The sequence below is a fragment of the Bos javanicus genome, chromosome 3, assembly GCF_032452875.1.
Source record: "Bos javanicus breed banteng chromosome 3, ARS-OSU_banteng_1.0, whole genome shotgun sequence".
Classification (NCBI taxonomy): Eukaryota; Metazoa; Chordata; class Mammalia; order Artiodactyla; family Bovidae; genus Bos; species Bos javanicus.
In genome coordinates, this window is record NC_083870.1 from 105315382 (window position 1) to 105339139 (window position 23758).

At 38.0% G+C, this 23758-nt stretch overlaps 1 protein-coding gene across 11 annotated transcripts in view; it reads left to right on the forward strand.

Annotated features, from left to right (window-relative positions):
- The window catches only part of SCMH1 (Scm polycomb group protein homolog 1), a 224371-nt gene that overhangs the window by 101378 nt on the left and 99235 nt on the right, over positions 1 to 23758 (forward strand). For 9 of the 11 annotated variants that reach the window (XM_061412328.1, XM_061412331.1, XM_061412333.1 and 6 more), the window contains 2 exons: positions 2552 to 2786; positions 23514 to 23602. In XM_061412328.1, coding sequence (XP_061268312.1) covers positions 2552 to 2786; positions 23514 to 23602 — 324 coding nt within the window. Of the gene's footprint in view, positions 1 to 2551; positions 2791 to 23513; positions 23603 to 23758 lie in introns of those variants that run through there. The other 2 variants (XM_061412334.1, XM_061412332.1) reach the window with 2 other exon arrangements.

The window sequence follows — 23758 nt, forward strand, 5'->3', positions numbered from 1 at the left end:
TATGGATGTGAGTGTTGGACTATAAAGAAAGCTGAGAGCCAAAGAATTGATGCTTTTGAACTGTGGTGTTGGAGAAGACTCTTGAGAGTCCTTTGGAGAGCAGGGAGATCCAGCCAGTCCATCCTCAAGGAAATCAGTCCTGAATATTCATTGGAAGGACTGATGTTGAAGCTGAAACTCCAATACTTTGGCCACCTGATGCGAAGAACTGACATTTGAAAAGACCCTGATGCTGGAAAAGATTGAAGGCAGGAGGAGAAGGAGATGACAGAGGATGAGATGGTTGGATGGCATCACCAACTCAATGAACATGAGTTTGGGTAAACTCCAGGAGTTGGTGATGGACAGGGAGGCCTTATGTGCTGCAGTCCATGGGGCTGCAAAGAGTTGGACACAACTGAGCGACTAAACTGAACTGAAGGTGACCTTAGGTGCGACAGTGATTTATTAGATGCAAACCAAAGGCACGGTTCATGAAAGAATGAAGTGATAAGTTGAACTTCATTAAAATAAAACCTTCTACTATATGAAAGGCGCTGTCAAGAGAATGAGAAGACAAGCCACAGACTGGGAGAAAATATTTTTACAAGTCGTGTTTGACAACGGACTGTTACCCAATATATACAAAGAATACCTTAAACTGAAAATAAGAAAATAACTCAAAAAAGATCAAACATCTTAACAGACATCTCACCAAAGATGGTCAGATGACAAGCATAAAAAAGATGTTCTACATCATATGTTATCAGAAAAATGCAAATTAAAACAACAGTGAGATACCACTACATACATATTATAATGTCAAAACCCAGAACACTGATAACACCAAGTGTTGGCAAGGATGTGGAGCAACAGGAATTGTCATTAATTCCTCGTGGGAATGCAAAATGGTACAGACATCTTATAAGGTAGTTTGGTGATCTCTCTTGTAAACTAAACATACTCTTACCATATGATCCATCAATTGCATTCCTTGATATTTACCCAAAGAAGTTGAAAATTTATGTCCACACAAAAACTCATGTGTATGTGTGTGTGTATGTGTGTGTGTATATATATGGATTTTATTGCATCCTTATTCATAATCACCAAAACTTGGAAGAAAGCAAGATTTTTTTAAGTAGGTGAATGGATAAACAAACTGTAGTATAGCCAGACAATGGAGTATTACTCAGCCCCAGAAAGAAATGAGCTATCAAGCCATGAAAAGACAGAGAGGAAACTTAAATGCATCTTAACTACAAGAAAAAAGCCAGTCTGAAAAAGCTATGTACTGTGTGATTCAAACTATATGACATTCTGGAAAAGGCAAAACTATGGAGACAGTAAAAAGATCAGTGGTTGCCAGAGATTGAGTGGATGAGTAGGCCAAGTACAGAGGATTTTTAGTACAGTTAAACTATTTTGTATGATCCTATAATGATAGATACATGTCTCCATTAGACCAAACTCATAGAGTATACAACACCAAGAGAGAACCTTACTGTAAATAATGGACTTTGGGTTATTATGATATGTTAGTGTAGTTTCATCTGTTGTAATAAATGTACTAGTATGTTAGGATATACTGAAAGTAGAGGAGACACTGCATGTGTGGAGCAGAATGTTTATAGGAAATCTCTCTACCTTCCTCTCAGTTTTGCTGTGAACCTAAAACTGCTCTTAAAAGTGAGTCTTAACGAAAAAGAAATGAATTACTGATACATTCAACAAATGGATGAATTTCAGAATGGTTATGCTGAGTGAAAGAAACTAGATCCCCCCCCCCAAAAAAAAGTATATTCTGTATGATTCCATTTGAAGTCTAGAAATGCAAAATGCAAAGCAGTCTGCACTGATAGAAAGTAAAGCATGTTTGCCTGGAGAGAGAGGGATCTGGGAAGGGCTAGACAGATCTTAAAGGGATATGCAAAATTTGGTAGTATGTCCATGTTCATTATCTTGATAGTGGTGATGGTTTCCAGAGTGTTGTGATGTATGTGTCATGAGTGTATACGTATGTCAGTACTTAACCTAAGTGTGTAATTCATTGTATGTCAGTTATAACTTAAAAGTTGTTTTTCAAAAAACAGGAATTGATTTCTAAGTTAATGTCAAAGTAAAAAAAATAATCTATTCCCATTGGTTAGTCTGTGTGGTACACATACTGAAGCACTCCATGAAGAAACACTAAGGATACAATAGTTTAATAGGATGATTTCTGCAAAGAAAATATTAAGAATACCTGGAGGGTTAGGGAATTGGAGAAGATAGGATAAAAAACAGCATTTAATCAAGGACCATTTGAGATACTCTTATCCTTTTCTTACTGGTCAGTCAATATTTGATGCTTCACTGGAAAGTAATTTTTCCCCTTCACGTTACATTTCAGTGTTTCTTTTTCATGAGACCCTTCCTAGGCATTAGGAAATAATTCATGAGGGTTGTCCCTGACTCAGCTGTAATCAGTTTGCATCCAAAGCGAAAATTTTCAGGTTCCATCGCCTAATATCCTTACTGAAAATGCCATGTATTCTTAGTCTGCCTAATCCCCATGGCTTGTTCTCCTCAGTCCTACACACCTCCAAGCAACGAGTTCAAGATCAGCATGAAATTGGAAGCGCAGGACCCCAGGAACACCACATCTACCTGTATTGCCACAGTAGTTGGACTGACAGGTGCTCGCCTCCGCCTTCGCCTTGATGGCAGCGACAACAAGAATGACTTCTGGCGGCTGGTTGACTCAGCGGAAATCCAGCCTATCGGGAACTGTGAGAAGAATGGGGGTATGCTGCAGCCCCCTCTGGGTGAGTAACTGGACCCAAGCTCTCCCTAGCCCATTAGTTATCTTCCTCAAATTGTACATTGTGTTAGAAGAAAACATAGGGTCGCCTGCCCATCCCTTCTTTTTCGTATGGTCCAAAAGGTCCACCTAACATGAAATGAGCTGTAAAATCTGGACCTCTCCATTCTACATTAACTTGTGATATCCAAGCTTCTCTTCAGCTCTTCTTTTTCTAATGGGAAACCACACCCTGCATCCTTCTTTGTCAGGTCCCATTTACTTTAAGAAAAAGGATGGAAGAAGGTCTTGCCATGAACTTGCCTCAAAAAACCATGGAGCTTTTATCAAATCCTACAATCACAACAGGCAGTGAGAGAAAAATCTCCCATTAGAAAGGATGACTATTATAAAAATCCCTTATCTCCTTTCCCCTAAATTCTCAATTGGTCCTTGGAATTTTCTCACTTTAAATCAATTATTAAGTAATTGATTATGCATTATTTTACTTTAATGACACCACTGTATTTTTCTCTTCAAGATCAGATTCACCTTTTTTAGTGTAAGTATACCTGAGCGATTTAGCACATTTCATCAGTTACCGTCAGTCACTATTGCAGTGTCTCTCGGGAGGATGGAGATGGCTTGTAGGCTGTGTTCCCCTCAGGAGGCTGTGCTAAATTAAATGAGCATTAGAGGAAAGTGTCATTTGAAAGACCTCCTCAAGTGGTTATTTAACATTTTCCTTCTTTAAAAAAAAATTACTTGTAAAATTTCAAACATATACAAAAGTAGAAAAAAATAATACAGTGAATGAAAGTCCATGTATGTTTTCTTTGATAGTTAGTCTTGTTTTCTTAGTACCTACATACATTCCCTGACCACTCCTGCCCAGTTGCTTAAACATAGTATCATTTTATCACTAAATGTTTAGTATGTATCTCTCTCATAGTTAATATTTTAAAAACATAATCATAATAACATTGTCACATGTGAATAAAATAATGATACTTTCTTAGTATCAACAAATATTTACTCAGTATTTAAATTTCCCCTATTGTCTGTCTGTCTCTCTCTCTTCCTCTCTTTATTTCATTTTCTTTGAATCAGGATCCAAATAAAATCAACATATGCAGTTGGGTGATATGTTCCTTAAGCCTCTTTTAATTTATGCGTTCTCCTCCTCTCTCTTATTTTTTCCTTGCAATTTATTTGTTGAAAAACCTAAGTCATTTTCTTTAACTTTTCTCACAATTAGATTTTGCTGGTTATATCTCTTTGGTATCATTTAACATGTTTCTCTGACCTCTCTTCCTAGAAATTGGTAACTAGATCTAGAGGCTTGATCAGGTTAAGATTCAGTTTTTTTCAATAAGAATATTTCATAGGTAGTGATATTTACATTTATTAAGAAGTATATATGGTCTGGTTGTCTCTCATTTTATAATGTAGCAGCCATTACTGCTTGTAGTCTAGAGCAGGGGTTGGCAGATTTTCTAAAAGAGATAGTAAATATTTCAGGCTTACAGGCCATACATTCTCTGTTGTAACCTGTCAGCTTTGTCCTTGTAATATGAAAGCAGTCATAGACAATACATAAAAAATGGACAAGGCTGTGATCCAGTAAAGCTTTATTTACAAAACAAGTTGTCCAGCCTTCTGGCTATAGTTTGCTGACCCCTGATTTAGACCTATCAACTCATTTTGGTTGCAAAATGGAAAATTTTAATATTATCATTCTGTCCACATAAATTAAATGGAATATGTCTGTTAAAATAAACTTTCAACTATTTGGATATCCTGAAGCATAGTTCATGCAGGAGAGACAGTTTAAATGCTTGATTCTTTTCTTTGTTTACCACTTTTCAGAATAATAAATTGGATCGCCATTATCCTCCAAAATTACTTAGTCTTATTGCTGCTGTTGTATTTAATAACATAGACTCAAAGATTCATACATGTTTGATGTTTTTCACTCCATTGCACTAATTATCCTTGTTGATTCTTGAATTGTTCCATCTTTGGCCTCATGTATATAAATAATTCTTGAAATCTGTAAAACAGTATATTCAGAGAAATGCCTTTTACCTTATCCCTTTCTTCTGCCATAGAGTAATCACTTTCTTTTAACTTAATAGTTCATACTCCATTTTTTAAAAATAAGCAAATATATCTGTGAGTGTGTGTGTACATATATATACATATGTATTCCCTTCTTATATAAATGACAACATACTATACATACTTTTCTCAATCTTACTTTTTTCATTTAACAATATGTCCTGAAAACGACTTCTTAGTATTGAGATGTTTCTCATTCCTTTTTGTAGCTGCATAGTACCAGAAGGTTCTCAACTGATTTTATGAACCATGGTTTAGAAGCATCTTGATAGGCTATTACAAAATATAAGTTCCCAGGGATAATGGTGACTATCTACATCAAAATTTTTCCATAAGTTCTCCACAAACATATAGCTCAAAAAGGAAAGCAAATCAAGCCATCCATAACTCATGCCTAAACATAACTAGGAGTCAAGAATACCACACATTTCAATAACATGTTGTCTGCATGTTCTGACATAAAGATCTGAAACCAGTAAAGCTAATACCCACCCCATACCAGAATATAGAGTTCTATGTAGATAGAAACTACATTAAAAAGGCAGAGGGCAATGGGAGCCTAACACAGCCAAAATCACTCCCAGAAAAAGATAGGCCCATCCAGAGTTGGAAATACTGAAAGAGAACTAAGAGCTACTTGATAAGAGCATTGTCTACTGGAGAATCAGAAGAAAGAGAATGAATTAAAAGTGTGAGGGACCAGAGATAGCAGCCGTGGGCTGATAACTACCTTCATGGGAGAGATAAACATAATATTGAAGGAAAAGAAGGAAGCCATGGGTGATCGTTTAGAGTTACACAGGAACAAAGAGAATCATAAAATCAGAAGACATTCGGGTCTTCCTATCCCACCGCATCCCAAACAGGCTCCACTAAAGAAGCTGCATTTCATTATGCCGACAGAAAACTCATGACCCAAGATTCCTGACAAAATGGAACATCCTGTTTTTTGCTAGCCCGAGAAAATATGACATTTTAAATCGTTAGGAAACAGCAGTCAACATCCATAAAAAACTTCTACATGAGGAAAAACAGAAGTAGAAGATAAAACCATTTTAACTACTGAAAATTCTAAGCCAAAAATCAGTGACTAATCAGAGGAAAACTGTTGCACAATGACCCATCTTGAATTAAATAAGTATTGACATCTACAAAAAAAAATACCTTGAATCGTAAATTTTAAGTCAGACTAGAAATGCGCAGTAAATAGGAAGATATGAAAATAGAATTGTGCAAACTCAAGGAAAAAAATGAAGAAAGAAAAATAATCTAAATTGAAGACTCAGTTCCAAGGTACCCATTGGGACAATATATTCAACTTAAAATATAATAAGAGACATTGAGAAAAGAAATAAAATAGTCAAGAGAATAAAAGTAAATATTAGAAGAAAAGGTTTAAAAGTATCAGAAAGGAACTGTTAGATATAGAATGTAGTCAAAAAGGTCCTCTGGGTATATGTATGTGTACATGTATATTTGGATTCCCTAAAGAAGATAAACAGGATTAATACTTAAAATTGTAATGTAAGAAAATGTTTCAAAAATGGGAAAATACCTGAACCTTCATATTGAAAAAGCCTACCTTATTCCTGGAAAATTGTCAACTCTAAGACCTTTTCTAGTAAAACAGTTATACTCTGTGAATAAAGAAAAAGTCAGCTAAGCCTCTAGCAAAACAGCCAAATTATTTTCAAGGCAAAGAAAGTCAGGTTTACATCATACTTTTCAACAGCAAAGTGCAAAGCAAGGCTATAAATGGAGGAGCATTTTTAAGAAATTTGAGGAAAGAAAAGACAGGTTTATATATAGACAAGCTGTTTTTTCAAGTGCTGAGATTATACTGAAAGAGTTTTTAATGTGCAAGAACACAGGAAATATTGTGACCCCAGCCCCTTCCTAAATCAATTATAGAAAGAGCTTCATCCAAATAACAGATGATATATCTAAGAAAAACAAAGGTAGGAACAAGAGTAGAATAGTATGGTATCAGTCTGGGTCCAGTGAGAAAGGAACACAGAAAGTTTAATGAAATTGTTAACTCTAACAGAGAGTTGGAGTCAGGGATTGGCTAGTCAAAAGGCAGAGAACTCTAAGGAATATTTGAAGAACAGACATAAGGAGAAGCCACTACACTGGGGCAGAGATAGACAGCCCAAGGAAGAGCCTCCCTTCCCCCATCTCAGGCCTGAGATGTAAGCCGTGTTGGAGGGGGCACGGTTGCTCACTGGATGAGAGAAATCACTAGTGCCACAGCAGTGGAACTTGCTAGAAATTTGCCTTCTATAGTGCAGAGAAGACTGTTCATGGAGAGGTGTGTCTCTCTCTAGAAACTCTTACAAAACCATTTAAGATGGGAGAAAGTGGTGGAGGCGGAGCTGCTGCTGTTGTTGCTGGCCACCGGATACTTAACTACTAATTGTCCAGTGCTCCAGGACACAGGCAACCAAGGAGATGGGAGTGCTGCAGAAGCCTGCCAGCAGATGCAGTGGGACCAGAAAGCAAGTCCCTTTCCTCCTGTAATATCTTTAGATAGGATCAGAGGATATCATTTAAAACCAATAAATCAGATAGTAGTAGCCTAAATGAGGAAATGGGGGAATTAAGGACATTATAAAGTATGTTAGTATAAAGATAACCACTAAAACAAAATTCCCAAACTTCCTCAATACCAAAAGAACAAAATGGTCAAGAAATATATGATACAAAGAGATGAACTATGGAAAATGCAGAAAATAAAACATACGGTGATAAAGTTGAGAACAAATACGTAATTTATACAGTGTAAAGTTGAGTGTGATTTATACAGAGTATACACAATATAAATGAACATTTACATTTAACTCACCTGTTAAAACATTTCAGATTGATGTTCAAAGTCAAATCCAACTTTACACTGTACAGGAGACATACCTAAAATAAAGTGAGTCGGGAAGGCTAAAAGTAAAAGATGACAAATGATGTATGAAGCAACTTCAAACAATATAGTAGCAGAGGTTTGTTGTTGTTCTTTCACAAAGTCATGTCCCAATTCTCTGTGACCCTGTGGACTGCAACACACTAGGCCCTTCTGTCCTCCACTGTCTCTCGGAGTTTGCTCATATTCATGTCCGCTGAGTCAACGATGCTATCTAACCATCTCCTACTCTGCCACCCGCGTCTCCTTTTGCTTTCAATCTTTCCCAGCATCAGGGTCTTTTCCAGTGAGTCAGCTCTTTGCATCAGGTGACCTAAGTATTAGAGCTTCAGCTTTCAGCATCAGTCCTTCCAATGAATATTCAGGGTTGATTTCCTTTAGGATTGACTGGTTTGATCTCCTTACAGTCCAAGGGACTCACAAGAGTCTTCTCCAGCACCACGGCTTGAAAGCATAAATTCTTTGGTGCTCAGCCTTCTTTACGGTCCAACTCTCATATCTGTACATGACTACTGGAAAAACCATAGCTTTGACTATACGGACCTTGTTAAGCAAAGTGATGTCTCTGCTTTTTAATATCCTATCTAGGTTTGTCATAGCTATTCTTCCAAGGAACAAGCGTCTTTTAATTTTGTGGCTTCAGTCACCGTCCTCAGTGAGTTTAGAGCCCAGTAAAATAAAATCTGTCACAATTTCCACTTTTTCCCCTTCTGTTTGCCATGAAGTGATGGGACCAGATACCCTGATCTTAGTTTTTTGAATATTGAGTTTTAAGCCAGGCTTTTCACTCTCCTCTTTCACCCTCATCAAGAGGCCTTTTGTTTCCTCTTCACTTTCTGCTGTTACAGTGGTATCATATGCGTATCTGAGGTGGTTGATATTTCTCCCAGCAATCTTGATTCCAGCTTGTGATTCATCTAGCCCAGGATTTTGCATGATATACTCTGCATATAAGTTAAATAAGCAGAGGTTAAAATTCTGTTATCAGACATGACTGTTGTTGTTGTTTAGTCACTAAGTTGTGTCTGATTCTTTGTGACCCCATGGACTGTAGGCCACCAGGCTCCTTTGTCCATAGGATTTTCTAGGCAAGTATACTGGAAAGGGTTGTGATTTTCTTCTCCGGGGGATTTTTCCCTACCCAGGGATCAAACCCGCATCTCCTGCATTGCAGTCAGATTCTTTACCACTGAGCCACCCAGTAAGCCCTTTAGACATGGTAGAATTCATAAAATAGGAATTACAGTACATACAAAGTGATATAGACAAACATACTATAGGATATTTAACACACATCTCTCAAGACAGACTAAGAGTACAAAAAGTAAAAGTGCTGAAGACTTTAATGAATAAGATAGATTGTGTGTGTGTGTGTGTGTGTGTGTGTGTATGCATACCAAACTGTATACCTTGGCAAATACCCTTCCACCTTGAAATTTAAAGCTCTTTGTTTAAACGGTTTTTGTTTGGAAAACGAATATATAAGCCAAAATTTCAAAATTCCTAAAACATAGTGATAATAAACGTCACATCAGAAGTCTGAGATACAATCAAAGGGGTGATTGGAAAAAAAATCATAGCTTTAAATACCTGTCATAAATAAAAATGAAAGGATAAATATTAAAAATTTAAGCTCCCAATTCAGAAAGCTAGGAAAAGTTATAACCCAAAGAAAATACAAAGGAGAAATAAATAGAAAAAATAAAGATAAAAAGAGATTAGTGAGGTAGAAAATAGAAAAGCAGAAGATCAAAGTGCTGGTTCTTTGGAGAAAGCATCAACAAAATATACAAGCCACTAGTTAGCCTAATAAAGAAAAAAAGCAATTAGAGCAGATATACAGAAGTAGAAGTGACAAAGGGAGCAATAGTGTAATAAACCAGAAAGCTAGTTAGGAGCATCACAATGTTTAAACAGATCTATAGAAAACATGTTTTCAAAACACCTACATCAAAGTACTATGTACAGATTATTTTACAGGGAAATCCTTCAAAATCTTAAATACCAAATAGTCCCAATTCTTAATTACCTACAAGTTGCTGTAGGTCAGTGATACCCACAGAACTTTTCTATGATGATTGAAATGTTTTGTGTCTTTGCTGTCCAGTATGATACGTGTCCAGCCTCGTGTGACTGTAGAGCACTTGGAATGTGGCTACTGCAACTAAAGAATTGAATTTTTAATTTTATTTAATTGTAATTTAAAGTTGAAAACCTATGTGATTGGTGGCATGGTATTAGACAGTGCACTTCTGGATCATAGAAAAAGTAAGAAAATATCCAAATTCTTTTTATAAACAAGTAGAACTTTGATACTTAAAAAAAAAACAAAAAAAACTATATGTTGAATTCTAATTCCTAACATTTTATTTAGGATTTTTATAATAATACTTATACATGATGGTGTGTGTGTGTGTGTATGTGTGTGTGTGTAGAATTCAACATATTTAAAACAGTGATTCATCAAGACAAAGTGGTAGGGGTTTGGGTAGAATGAAAAGATTTAAGTTTAGCGAAATCATTAGTGGACTTTACCATATTAAAATAGCAAAGGAAGAAAGTCATATGAACTTTGACAAAACTCTGCAGACTTGTGAGAATGTACATTTCTTGATTTCAAAACTTACTATAAAGCAGCAGTACTCAAGACACTGTGGTACTGGCATAAAATAAACATAGACTTAGAGATAAGAGGGTTAGATTTGATAGTCTAGAAATAAACCCATACATTTATGCTCAGTTGATTTTCAGCAAAGGTGCCAAGATAATTCAGCAGGGTTTTCAACAACCTGCACAGGGACAACTAAATATTCACATATAAAAAAATGAGATTGGACCCCAGTTTTTTTGTTTTTTTTTTTTCATTCAGTTGTGTCCAACTCTTTGTGACCCCACGGACTGTAGCCTACCAGGCTCCTCCATCCAAGGATTTTCCAAGCAAGAGTATTGGAGTGGGTTGCCATTTCCACACTATATACAAAAATTAATTGCAAGTAGATAACAGACCTAAAACTCGTAGAAGAAAACATGGGAGTAAATCTTCACGACTTTGGATTAGGCAGTGGTTTTCTTAGATCTGGCTCCAAAAGCACAAAGAATAGAAAAAAACTGATAGACCTCAAAATTAAAAGTTTTTATGCTTCCAGACACACTGTCAGGGAAGTGAAAAGACAACCCAAACAATGGGAGAAAATAGGCAAATCTAAAAAGGCAGAGAGGTTAGTGGTTTCCAGGGACTGGGATAAACTGAGAACAGGGAGAGTGGAAGAATGATAAAAAATCTTCCAAAATTAGGTAGAATTATCTTTAGAGAAGAGAAGTCGCTCAGTTGCGTCCAACTCTTTGCGACCCCATGGACTAGCCTATCAGGCTCCTCCATCCATGGGATTTCCCAGGCAAGAGTACTGGAGTGGATTGCCATTTCCTTCTCCAGGGGATCTTCCTGACCCAGGGATCAAACCCAGGTCTCTCTCATTGCATGCAGATGCTTTACCATCTGAGCCACCAGGGAAGCCAATAGAATTATCTTTGCATAACTCTAAAAACCATTGAATCAGATACTTAAAAGTATAATTGAGTTTCACCACAGTAAAGCTATTATTTTTTCAAAGTCACATAAACCAATTCAACATACAATATTGTATGCTGAATATTGGGAAAACTGGATATCCACATGCAAAAGAATGAAATTGGACCTTTACCTTACACTCTTATATAATAATTAATTCAAAATGGATCAACAACCTAAATGTAGGAGCTAAAACCATACAACTTAGAAGAAAACAGAGGAAAAGCTTCATGACATTGGAATTGGCAGTGGTGTCTGGATATGACACCAAAAACACAGGCAACAAAAGAAAAATAATAGTTATATTTGACTGCATCAAAATTAAAAATTTTGTTTATTAAAGGAAAGTGTTAGAGTGAAAAGGGAACTCATGGAATGGGAGAAAATATTTGTGAATCATGTATCTGGTCAGGGGTTACTATCCACAATATATTTTTTAAGACTTTTTGAACTCAACAGTAACAAATAAACAACTTGATTGAAAAATAAGCAAAGGACTTGAATAGACATTTCTCTGTAGAAGATGTACAAATGTCCAATAAGCATATGAAAAGATACTCTATATTGCTAATCATTTAGGGAAATCAAAATCACAATGAGATAATACTTCACACCCATTAGAATGGCTATTATCAAACACATAGAAAATAACAAGTGTTGGTGAGGATGTGGAGAAATTGGAACTTTGTGTATTGGTGACTACTGGAAATGAAAAATGGCATAGCCACTATGAAAAACAATATGGTGTTTCCACAAAAAAAAGTTAAAAGTTAAATTACCATATGATCTAGCAATTCCACTTTGGGATAGATAGGCAAAAAAGTATGAAGTAAGGACTCAAGTAGGTATTTTTATACCCATATTATCAGCATTATTCATAATATCCAAAAGGCCGAAACAGCCCAAGTTTCCATTGACAGAAGAATGAGTAAATAAAATGTGGTATATACACATAGCAGAATATTATTCAGCTTTACAAAGGAAGGAGGTTCTGACGTGCTACAGTGTAAGTGAATCTTAAAGATACTATGTTAAATGAAATAAGCCAGTCACATGATTCCACTGAGTACCTACAGAAAAAAGAATGACATTTGCAAGGAACTGGGAGAGGGGACAAAGGACTGAGGAGTTACTGTTTAATGGGCAGAGTTTGATATGAGGAAGATGAAAAAATTCTGGAAATACATGATGGTGATGATTACACATTGATATGAACATATTTAATACCATTTACTTTTGAGAAAGAAGGAAATATATGTGTATACACACATGCACATATATATATAATGTACATGAACTTATATATATTTTATATACTTATTTTTATAAAAAGAAACACTGGACTATTAAAACGAGAAAATAATGAAAAAGTTGCCTATGGGGAGTGTCTGGGAATAGTGTGGAAAGAATAGAAATGACAGACCTCTTGGAGAATACCCATTTATATTCTTTTGACTTTTGAATTATTTGAATGTGTTACTTACTACATAAAATTAAATCAAAAATAGATGAACAGGCATATACTAAAATTGGCTAACTTTTAGTATATGACTAAACTCGATAAAGGGCAGAAACGATATGGACCTAAAAGAAGCAGAAGATATTAAGAAGAGGTGGCAAGAATACACAGAAGAACTGTAAAAAAGGTCTTCATGACCAAGATAATCATGATGGTGTGATCACTCACCTAGAGCCAGACATCCTGGAATGTGAAGTCAAGTGGGCCTTAGGAAGCATCACTACAAACAAAGCTAGTGGAGGTGATGGAATTCCAGTTGAGCTATTTCAAATCCTGAAAGATGATGCTGTGAAAGTGCTGTACTCAATATGCCAGCAAATTTGGAAAACTCAGCAGTGGCCACAGGACTGGAAAAGGTCAGTTTTCATTCCAATCCCAAAGAAAGGCAATGCCAAAGAATGCTAAACTACCACACAATTTCACTCATCTCACACGCTAGTAAAGTAATGCTCAAAATTCTCCAAGCCAGGCTTCAGCAATATGTGAACCATGAACTTCCTGTTCAAGCTGGTTTTAGAAAAGGCAGAGGAACCAGAGATCAAATTGCCAACATCCGCTGGATCAGGGAAAAAGCAAGAGAGTTCCAGAAAAACATCTATTTCTGCTTTATTGACTATGCCAAAGCCTTTGACTGTGTGGATCACAATAAACTGTGGAAAATTCTGAAAGAGATGGAAATACCAGACCACCTGACCTGCCTCTTGAGAAACCTATATGTAGGTCAGGAAGCAGCAGTTAGAACTGGACATGGAACAACAGACTGGTTCCAAATAGGAAAAGGAGTACGTCAAGGCTGTATATTGTCACCCTGCTTATTTAACTTATATACAGAGTACATGATGAGAAACGCTGGGCTGGAAGCAGCACAAGCTGGAATCAAGATTGCCAGGAGAAATCTCAATAACCTCAGATATGCAGATGACACCACCCTTATGGCAGAAAGTGAAGAGCTAAAAAAGCCTCTTGATGAAAGTGAAAGAGGAGAGTGAAAAAGTTGGCTTAAAGCTCAACATTCAGAAAACTAAGATCATGGCATCCAGTCCCATCACTTCACGGAAGGGGAAACAGTGGAAACAGTGTCAGACTTTATTTTTGCAGAGCTCCAAAATCACTACAGATGGTGACTGCAGCCATGAAATTAAAAGACACTTACTCCTTGGAAGGAAAGTTATGACCAACCTAGATAGCATATTCAAAAGCAGAGACATTACTTTGCCAACAAAGGTCCGTCTAGTCAAGGCTGTGGTTTTTCCAGTAGTCATGTATGGATGTGAGAGTTGGACTGTGAAGAAAGCTGAGCGCCGAAGAATTGATGCTTTTGAAGTGTGGTGTTGGAGAAGACTCTTGAGAGTCCCTTGGACTGCAAGGAGATCCAACCAGTCCATTCTAAAGGAGATCAGTCCTGGGTGTTCTTTGGAAGGACTGATGCTAAAGCTGAAACTCCAGTACTTTGGCCACCTCATGCGAAGAGTTGACTCATTCTAAAAGACTCTGATGCTGGGAGGGATTGAGGGCAGGAGGAAAAGGGGACGACAGAGGATGAGAAGGCTGGATGGCATCACCTACTCGATGGATGTGAGTTTGAGTGAACTCTGGGAGTTGGTGATGGACAGAGGGGCCTGGCATGCTGCAATTCATGGGGTCACAAAGAGTCGGACACGACTGAGTGAACTGAACTGAACTGAAACTTGATAAACAGGAACAAATTGATCTCTGTATCAAATGATTACCATAGCCACATTGAAAAAATTCCAACAATCAGAACCCTTACAGTACACCCTCATTGGGACATATTTCAAAGGAAAATTCTGACTTTTTTTTTAAATAATGTTAGTGGTTTCACCATAATAATCTGAAACTATTTTGTGTGTGTTGAAGATAAATGTAATGAGTAAATAAGATACAAAATATGTAATAGGAGAAGATGAAGAACCTTGCAGTGTAGGATTTGAATTGAAGGTATGTTATGAACTCTACTTAAAATAGGTATATAAATCTATAATTATATATATTAAAATATGCATATATATTAACATATAATACATATTCCCTTAGAACATATACATGTTTACATGTGTATATGTATGTATTCCAAGATGGTACATGTATACGTGTATGTATGTATATGTCCCAAGCTCGATCTATTGAAAGGCCTAGAAACAATGACTCCTCAGCAGCAATGTGAGGAGTTGATTTCTAAATTTCCAAATTAGTTGATTTCTAAATCCCATTCTCCACTAAAAGGAATCATGGCTCCTTGAAGCAATGGCTGATTTCAAGACTGAGCAACAGGTGAATCTGGAACATCTTATTTTGCCAGGAAACAGTTTCAAAGAATGATGGGTACATATCAAAAGGATATAGGAGCCAGCCCAAAGATACTTTGACTAACCAAAACTGGAAAAATAAAACCATCAAAAAGAATAATAAAAATACAATGTAGTAGCACCGTGGGTCCCTAGTGAAACACTAGAAAAAGAAAGTTGCAGAGAAAGTCCTTTGCAGAATATCAGCTAATAAATATTAAAAATGATAGAAAGTTAGCATTTTGTCAGTCACCATTTTAATGAATTCAGGCCAAGACAATCAATGAATGCTAAAAAAAAGCTTATTGGAGAATAGGATGTTCACATAGTCCTGAAGTTTTCCCCCACTGATTATCTATTAATTATAAGGGGGGATTACAATAAAGAAATCTGTCAGTCAGTCATTCCTTAACAAGTGATCCAATTTAGTATCATCATTGATCAGACCAATGAAGTGAGAAGTACTCAACATCACTTGTGTAGTATTTTTGTCAAAACTATTTAGCATGAATGTAATCGTAAGGAAACAGTCAGAAAGAAATCCAAATTTTGGGACATTCTGTAAAACAGCTCAGACTCTTCAAAAGTAGTAATTTCGTGAAAAACAAAAGGCAACTGAACTATTGTAGATTAAAGGAGACTAAAGATATATGACAACCAAATACAATATGTAATCCGTGGTGTATTTTAAAATGAAATAGCTATAAAGATTCGGGGACATTTGAGAATACTTTTAATTAAATTTCTTGGATAAGATAATATTGCAGTTTTAAAGGAGAGTGTCCTTGTTGTCAGGACACATGTCCTGACATATATAGAGGTGAAGTATCATGATGTCTCTAACTTTCACATAGTTCAGAGGAAAACTGTGGCTAGATGGAAAGCAACTGTGGTGAAGTATTATTTAGTTGTTGAACCAGGTGAAGGGTGCATAATTTGTTCATGTACTGTTTTTGCTACTTTTGTCTAGGTTTAAAATTTTTCAAAATAAAAAACTTTAAATTATGAATATAATTACATGTATATATGTGTGTGTGTTCATGTTCCCCAGGCCTCCTCTGGACCTCTCCCCAGAGTTCCTGAGTCAGAATCTCTAGGTAATGGGGCTTGGGATTCTGCATGGTAAAATGGCTCTCCCAAGACTCTGACACAGCTGGTTTATATTTGGGAAGCATTGCTCTTGAGACCATTATTCTCTATTAAAATCTTGTGTGGTTTGTGTGTGTGTGTGTGTATAAGTATGTGTGTTCTATTCAAATAGGAACATTGCATAGTCCTCCAGGTGAAAAGGTAGAATGATTCTCAGATAATGTCAGTCTTTTCCTCACATCCCCTTGTTTTAATGGTCCATTCTATACTTAGTCTGAGGTTATTTCTTCTAAACAGGACCGTATGGATCACTAATTCTCAAACATGGCTGCCAGTTAGAACTACCTACGCAGCTCTCAAAAATTTCACTGCCTAGGCCTTCAGTTCAGTTGCTCAGTCATGTCCGACTCTTTGCAACCCCATTAACCACAGCACGCCAGGCCTCCCTGTCCATCACCAACTCCTGCAGTTCACCCAAACCCATGTCCATCCAGTTGGTGATGCAGTCCAACCATCTCATCCTCTGTCGTCCCCTTCTCCTGCCCTCAATCTTTTCCGGCATCAGGGTCTTTTCCAGTGAGTCAGCTCTTTGCTTCAGGTGGCCAAAGTATTGGAGTTTCAGCTCCAACATCAGTCCTTCCAATGAACACCCAGGACTGATCTCCTTTAGGGTGAGGCCTTACCTCATATCAATTAAATCTGAATTTCTGGGGGTAGGATAATGTGTTCTTTAGTGCTCCCCAGGGGATTCCAGTGTTCAAGATTGAGAGTCCCTAGTCTATATCAGCAGAGAAGGCAATGGCACCCCACTCCAGTACTCTTGCCTGGAAAATCCTATGGACGGAGGAGCCTGGAAGGCTGTAGTCCATGGGGTCGCTAAGAGTCGGACAGGACTGAGTGACTTCACTTTCACTTTTCACTTTCATGCATTGGAGAAGGAAATGGCAACCCACTCCAGTGTTCTTGCCTGGAGAGTCCCAGGGACGGGGGAGCCTGGTGGGCTGCCGTCTGTGGGGCCGCACAGAGTCAGACACGACTGAAGCGACTTAGTAGCAGCAGTCTATATCAGAGCTGGCCTCTAGTGAGGCCCCTAGTCAATTGTGTCAGGATCTCAGTATAAACTACCTGTTCAGCAAACTTGATCACATACCCTGGTGTGTAGGGGACATTGACTTGAGCTCTTTTATATTCCCAACACTAGTCAGTCTTCTCATATGGTCAGTAACCTCCGGAGTCTGTCAGTGGAAAGGGGGGTTTTAAAAGATGCGCATCTCACTTATGGTTATGGAAATTTGAACTCTATTTCTAGAAATTGATGGAAGGGGTAAAATTTTAGAGAGAAGTAACTTTAATTACAGTATCTTAAATACTTATGTGATAAAGGTAATTTTAAAAATATTCACTGAACTCTCTTCTCTGCAGAAAGGCCCCTGACATTGAATAATGCCAGACCCATCTTTACCTACACTTATCTCAAGACTAGTCACAACCACCCCCAATTAAATAAATCTGTATTAACTTGTGTTTGAGTGTATATATGAGAGTGGAGTAGCAAAGTGGTGACAGCATCCTGGCAGAACCAAAAGGAATTCTAGCAGTCCTTCCCAAATCCAACCTGGCTGAACATTCACTTCTTACTCAGGGAAGAGAATTTGTTCAGCGTCTCTCTCCCCCAGCTCTCACTTCTCTCACTCTTGAGGTATAATTTAGGTTTGCTGCTGCTGCTGCTGCTAAGTTGCTTCAGTCATGTCCGACTCTGTGCGACCCCATGGACGGCAGCCCACCAGGCTCCCCCGTCTCTGGGATTCTCCAGGCAAGAACACTGGAGTGGGTTGCCATTTCCTTCTCCAATGCGTGAAAGTGAAGTCACTCAGTCGTGTCCGACCCTTAGCGACCCCATGGACTGCAGTGCACCAGGCTCCTCCGTCCGTGGGATTTTCCAGGCAAGAGTGCTGGAGTGGGGTGCCATCGCCTTCTCCTAATTTAGGTTTAGCCCACCCAAACTCAGTTTGGAAGCACTGCTTTAGTTGTGTCATCAGCTGACAAATACAGAAACAGGGAAAGCGAAGTGAGTTGTCCAGGGTTATGAGCGAGTGAGTGGCATGTTTCTCGACATGTATTTGTGTTTGTACATGTATGTAGAGCTCCTCTGGAAGGAGAAAAATGATTTAGGAATCATCTTGAGAGCCATAGAGTCTAATAACTTAGAGGAGCTTTAGACTCTATAACTGTCAAGATGATTCTCAAATCATTTTCTCCTCCCAGAGGAGCTTTACATACATGTACACATGTACATGTGCTTCCTGGTACGAGTGCTGTTCTGTTACCTGCCACCAGAGGGCATGAACTGCGATTAGATTCTAGCCTGCGTATCTACACTCAAGTCCAGAGCTCGCTCAGATCACTGTTTAAACAGACAAACCTTAATTTATTCAGTAGTCCAACAGTCTTGGGAGCATCTGAAAGTTCTTTGGAACTGTTTGTTTATAAATATTTGTAAAAGAAAGCTTAGGTAAGCACAGAACACTCGCAAATGCCTGGGGTTAGAATTGGAGACCTGGCTTTATAATGTTACCCCAGCCACTTACTAGTTTAGTTGTGTGGCCAATGGTAAGTTGCTTTACCTTGACTTGTAACCTTCAGTTTCAGGTGCCTGACCTGCCAGATCATTAATAAACTCTGCCACACATGGTTTTTGTGAGGATTAAATGAGATAACATGATAAAGCATTTCCTAGCACCCATTTAATAAGTGGAGATTTTTTTCCTTTGCTTAGTAAAACTTTTATGGAGCTTATATTCTGGTTAGAAAAAACACATTACATGGGAAAAAGAAAATTATCCTTAGCTGATGAAAGCTAAGGATAATAAGGTGCAGAATCTAGGAGGCTATTTGAGGTAGAGTAGTCTAGGAATGCCACTCTGAGGAGGTTAGCAAAGAACTAATACAAGATTTGAGAAAAGGAAAGGGCGTTGGAGGCAGAGGGACACAGCTTGGTGTGCTTGGAAAATAGGAAGACCGGTACTCAAAGGGTACGGGAGAGAGAGATGAATTATAAGACGCAAGCAAGTTCCAGATCTTGTAAGTTTTGTTAAATACATAAAGACTTTAGGTTTATTTTGTGGTATAAGATGTAAGCATAAGAGTGATGTGATCTGATTTATATTTTTAGAAATATAACCATATCATTCTGATTGCTGTGTGGAAAATAGACAGTAGGGAGGCAAAAATAGAAGCAGAGTGGTTAAAAAGCTGTTGTCGTAGGATGGACAGAGCCTGACTGTGGCTTAGATTAGGGCGTTAGTGGGGGAGAAATACAGAATGGCAAGGAATGGTTCGGTTTAGGATACATTCGATGTAAGGGCCATCAGTACTTGCTGATTAATTGTATTTGAGAGGCAGTAGAAATGGAAGAACCAAGAGTAACTTCCAGGCTTTTTGGTCTCAGAAAAGTAAAAGTGAAGTCGCTCAGTTGTGTCCAACTCTTTGCGACCCCGTGGGCTGTAGCCTACCAGGCTTCTCCGTCCATGAATTTTCCAGGCAAGAGTACTGGAGTGGGTTGCTATTTCCTTCTCCAGGGGATCTTCCCGACCCGGGGATCAAACCCAGGTCTCCTGCATTGCAGGCAGAAGATGCTTTACCTTCTGAGCCACCAGGGAAGCCCCATAAGTTTGGTCTCAGAACCTGGGTTTAAATAACTCGTACTGTTAACCAAGATGAGGTGACTAGAGGAAAGGGGGTTGTAAAATCAAGAGTTTTGTTTTAGACTCACTAATTTTGAGATTTCTTGGCATCTAAGAATTATAGAATAAGGCGGTTGAAAATATGAGCATGAAGCTCAGAACAGAGGTTTGGGTTAGAGATATAAATTGGCAGTCACCGTTGATGGGAAAGGAGTACAGACCAAAGAAGAGAGAGCCAGTGGCCAGATACTGAGGTGCTCCCACTTCAGAGGTTCAGATTTCTTACCACCTGGCCTGTTTCTTGCATGCCATTGTTTAATTTTAGGAGACCCTCAAATTATTGTTTTTTCCTTTTCCTTCTTGCACAAATGTACAACTCCAACTCTTAGCAAGAGAGATAGCATGGTAGAACTGAATGATTAAATGCTTGAAGACATTAACGTGCTGATTAATAATGAAGGCTCTGAAGACAGAAGAATGCAGTTTAAATCCTGCTCTGCTATTGACTAGCTCAGTCTTTTGTCTATAATAGTCAAAATAAAAGCCAGCATTTATTTAATACTTATTATATACCAGGTATCTTTTTAAGTGCTTCACATGTGTTTATATTAACTTATTTTAATCCTTAAAACAACCCACTGAAGTAGTTACTAGTCTTATCCCACTTTTTTGTTGAGGAAACTAAAGCCAGTAAGGGACCTTATTATTTCCCAGATATCACATACCAGCTAAGTAGCAGAGCTGAATTTGAATCTAGGCAGCCTGGATCCAAAACCAGTGCTGCTTTTCTCATACCAAATTCACAGAGCTGTAGAAGTGATTAAATGGGATAGCCCATTTACAAGTACTTAGCCCTTGGAGGCTAGCACATAATATGAGCATAATAAATGTTTTTTGTGGGAAGTAGCATGGTATAGTGAAAGAGAACCGGGGGTTGGGGGATAAAGTACTCAGTAATTGGTTCGGCAGCATTTCTGTTGTGCCCTTATACTCTTGAAGAAGCTTGCTAGGAGGCAGGGAAACATAGTTAATAACATGAGGTTTGGAGTAAGACCCTTATATAGTAGAATCTGTTTCCACCACTTACTACCTGAGATGAACTACTTCCCTTGAGTTTCTCTTTCATCATTTGCAAACTAGGGATAATGATAGTGTACTTCTCATGGTATTATTTGAAATATCCTGAGAGAAGGTACCTGTAAAGTAGTACATGATAAGCATTCAATACATATTAGCTATTATTATAATAAGGGTTTCCAGAATGAGAGGATTTTTTTTTTTTCCTTAGCTCAGGTACCAGGTGAGATAGAAGCCTCTCAGAAACCCACTTCTGAAAAATTGAATTGGGAATCACATGGTGAGGCATTCTAGTTGTTGAGAACTGAGGGCATGAATCTGAATTTTCTAATTGTGTAGTCACTCCTCCCTATTCCCCCGTTTTACAAAGGTGCGGGGAACATTTCTCTAGAACAGCTGTGCCTTGCTGTGCCTTATTCTTAGGTGTAGTGAACTATTCATGGCAGATCTGCTCTGGGTTTGGCTTGCTCCAACCCTTTCCTGACCTAAGGAGAGTTGTTTTAAATACTCTCATGTCTCTCCATCTTCTGCTCTGAGTTGGCTTTATTCTCAGTTATGTTCTCTAGTTAGCGGTGCCAAATCTACAAACACCCTTACAAATATGATCTCAGAGAAAGAAAAGCTCTTCAACATGCATATCATATCAGAAAACAGTTGAGCCAGTTTGGGACATACATAACATACTTTTGGTCTAAAGGGAATGTGATGCTCTTAAATGGCGTTATCTTGGATTCCATAACCAGGTAGGTAGGTAGAGCCCACTGTAGACATCCCCACCAAATCACCTGAAATCAGGGTTTGGAGCGGGGTAGGGGGTGTTTGCAAAAGGTAAAAAGGCTAGGCAGGCAAAAACGGAAGTGGTAGCAGTTTGACAGGAGTGTACAAATTGCTGTCTCCACTGTTGATAAGAATGAGCTATCCCAGGAAGTCTTCTGACCTTGGGAAACCCCATTTAGCCTAGCCAGCTTTGAGACTAAGCATTTAGATCATGTGGGGTAGTACCTCTTTTCTTATTTCCATTTTTTTCTCTCTTCTCACACCCCCCCCCTTTAATTTAATTATAGCTCTTAATTAATACTTAATCCCAAAAGCTGCTTCTTCCTTTTCCATTTCCCATGCACATTGATAGTTTAGCATAGTAGATAAGAGCATGGGCTCAACAGTCAGATTGCCTGGGTGTCAGTCCTTTCTTTGCCATTTGTTCACTTTGAAATTTAAGCAGTTTACTTTATACCTCTCTTCTCATCTATAAAATGAAGATAATTTCTACCTCACTAGTTGTCTTGAGGATTAAATTAGATAACCAGTAGAAAGTGCCCAGCACAGTATCTGGCTCACAGTGAAGTACACAGTAATCAGATATTGTTGTTGCTGTTTCCAGCTGTGCAGCTGTGGTTCAGCCTGTCTGTCCTTTGTCAGGAACAGGAGAGCTGAGGTTGACTGGGAGACTATCAAAAGGCACTAGATTTTGGTATCTCAAGTAGAAGGTTGAAGCCAAATTGAAGAGAGCACTTGGAGCTCTAATTGGAAAATATGATAATGATCTTATTTTTACAATTTATTAATTAAATAGTATATTCTTGACTTGTCGTTACTCAGTCACTAAGTCATGTCCAACTGTTTGCAACCCTATGGACTATAGCACACCAGGCTCCTTTGTTCTCCATTGTCATCCAGAGTTTGCTAAAATTCATGTCCATTTAGTCGGTGATGCTATCTAACCATCTCGTCCTCTGCTTTCCCTTTCTCCTTTTGCCTTCAGTCTTTCCCAACATCAGTATCTTTTCCAATGATTTGTCATTGAGGAATGACAATGGACAATGGACAATTAACCTCTCTAGGCTTCCTTTGACTCTTTTGGAAAATGAATATTTTTTAATAAAATGACCCCTTTCATCTTCCTCATGAAGCCTGATCCTTCGTTAAGTAAAAATGAATATCCAAAAGTTTTTTGTATTTTGTATATGTGTGAGAGAGGGGAAAAGAGAAAGAGAGAGAGTGAAAGCATATTTATATTGAGATAAACTAAAAAGTTTTACTTGTATATTGGATTTATCAGACATATTTGGTTTCTTAAGAGATTATTATATCCCCTTTCACACTATACTGTCTAGATCATTTCTAAGTATTTGTTATTCCTATCACACATCTATTTTGGATTTTTCAAGGAAACTTTTCAGGCATTATGATGTACGTTCTATAATACTTGTCTTGGTGTCAGAAAACTTGGTTGGGGACTTTACTACTACCTTTGCAACATTACCTTGAGCAAGTTACATTCCCTCTTACGTGCCTCATTTTCTCATCTGTCTCATGAGGCATTTTCTCTGCTTAACCTTTAAGTCCTTTCCTAACAGTCTGTAACTATCACAGCATAGGTTGTGGCAGGAGTAGCTGGATTCCCAAGGGAAAACTTGGTATCGCAATTCCCTTTGAGATGTATTTTTTATCTGTTGCCCGTTATGTTTGCTGCAGGATTTCGGCTGAATGCTTCCTCTTGGCCCATGTTCCTTTTGAAGACGCTAAATGGAGCAGAGATGGCTCCCATCAGGATTTTCCACAAGGTACGGTATTCCTCAGCTATCACCAGCTCCAAATTACTTAAGGTCAAATGTGTACATCCTTTCAATTACCGAGCCTCTGATGTCTGTATTATATTTATGGCCTGAGGATGCGTTTTCAGAAACTAGTTCAGCAGAAGGATTTTTAAAGTGCCTTAT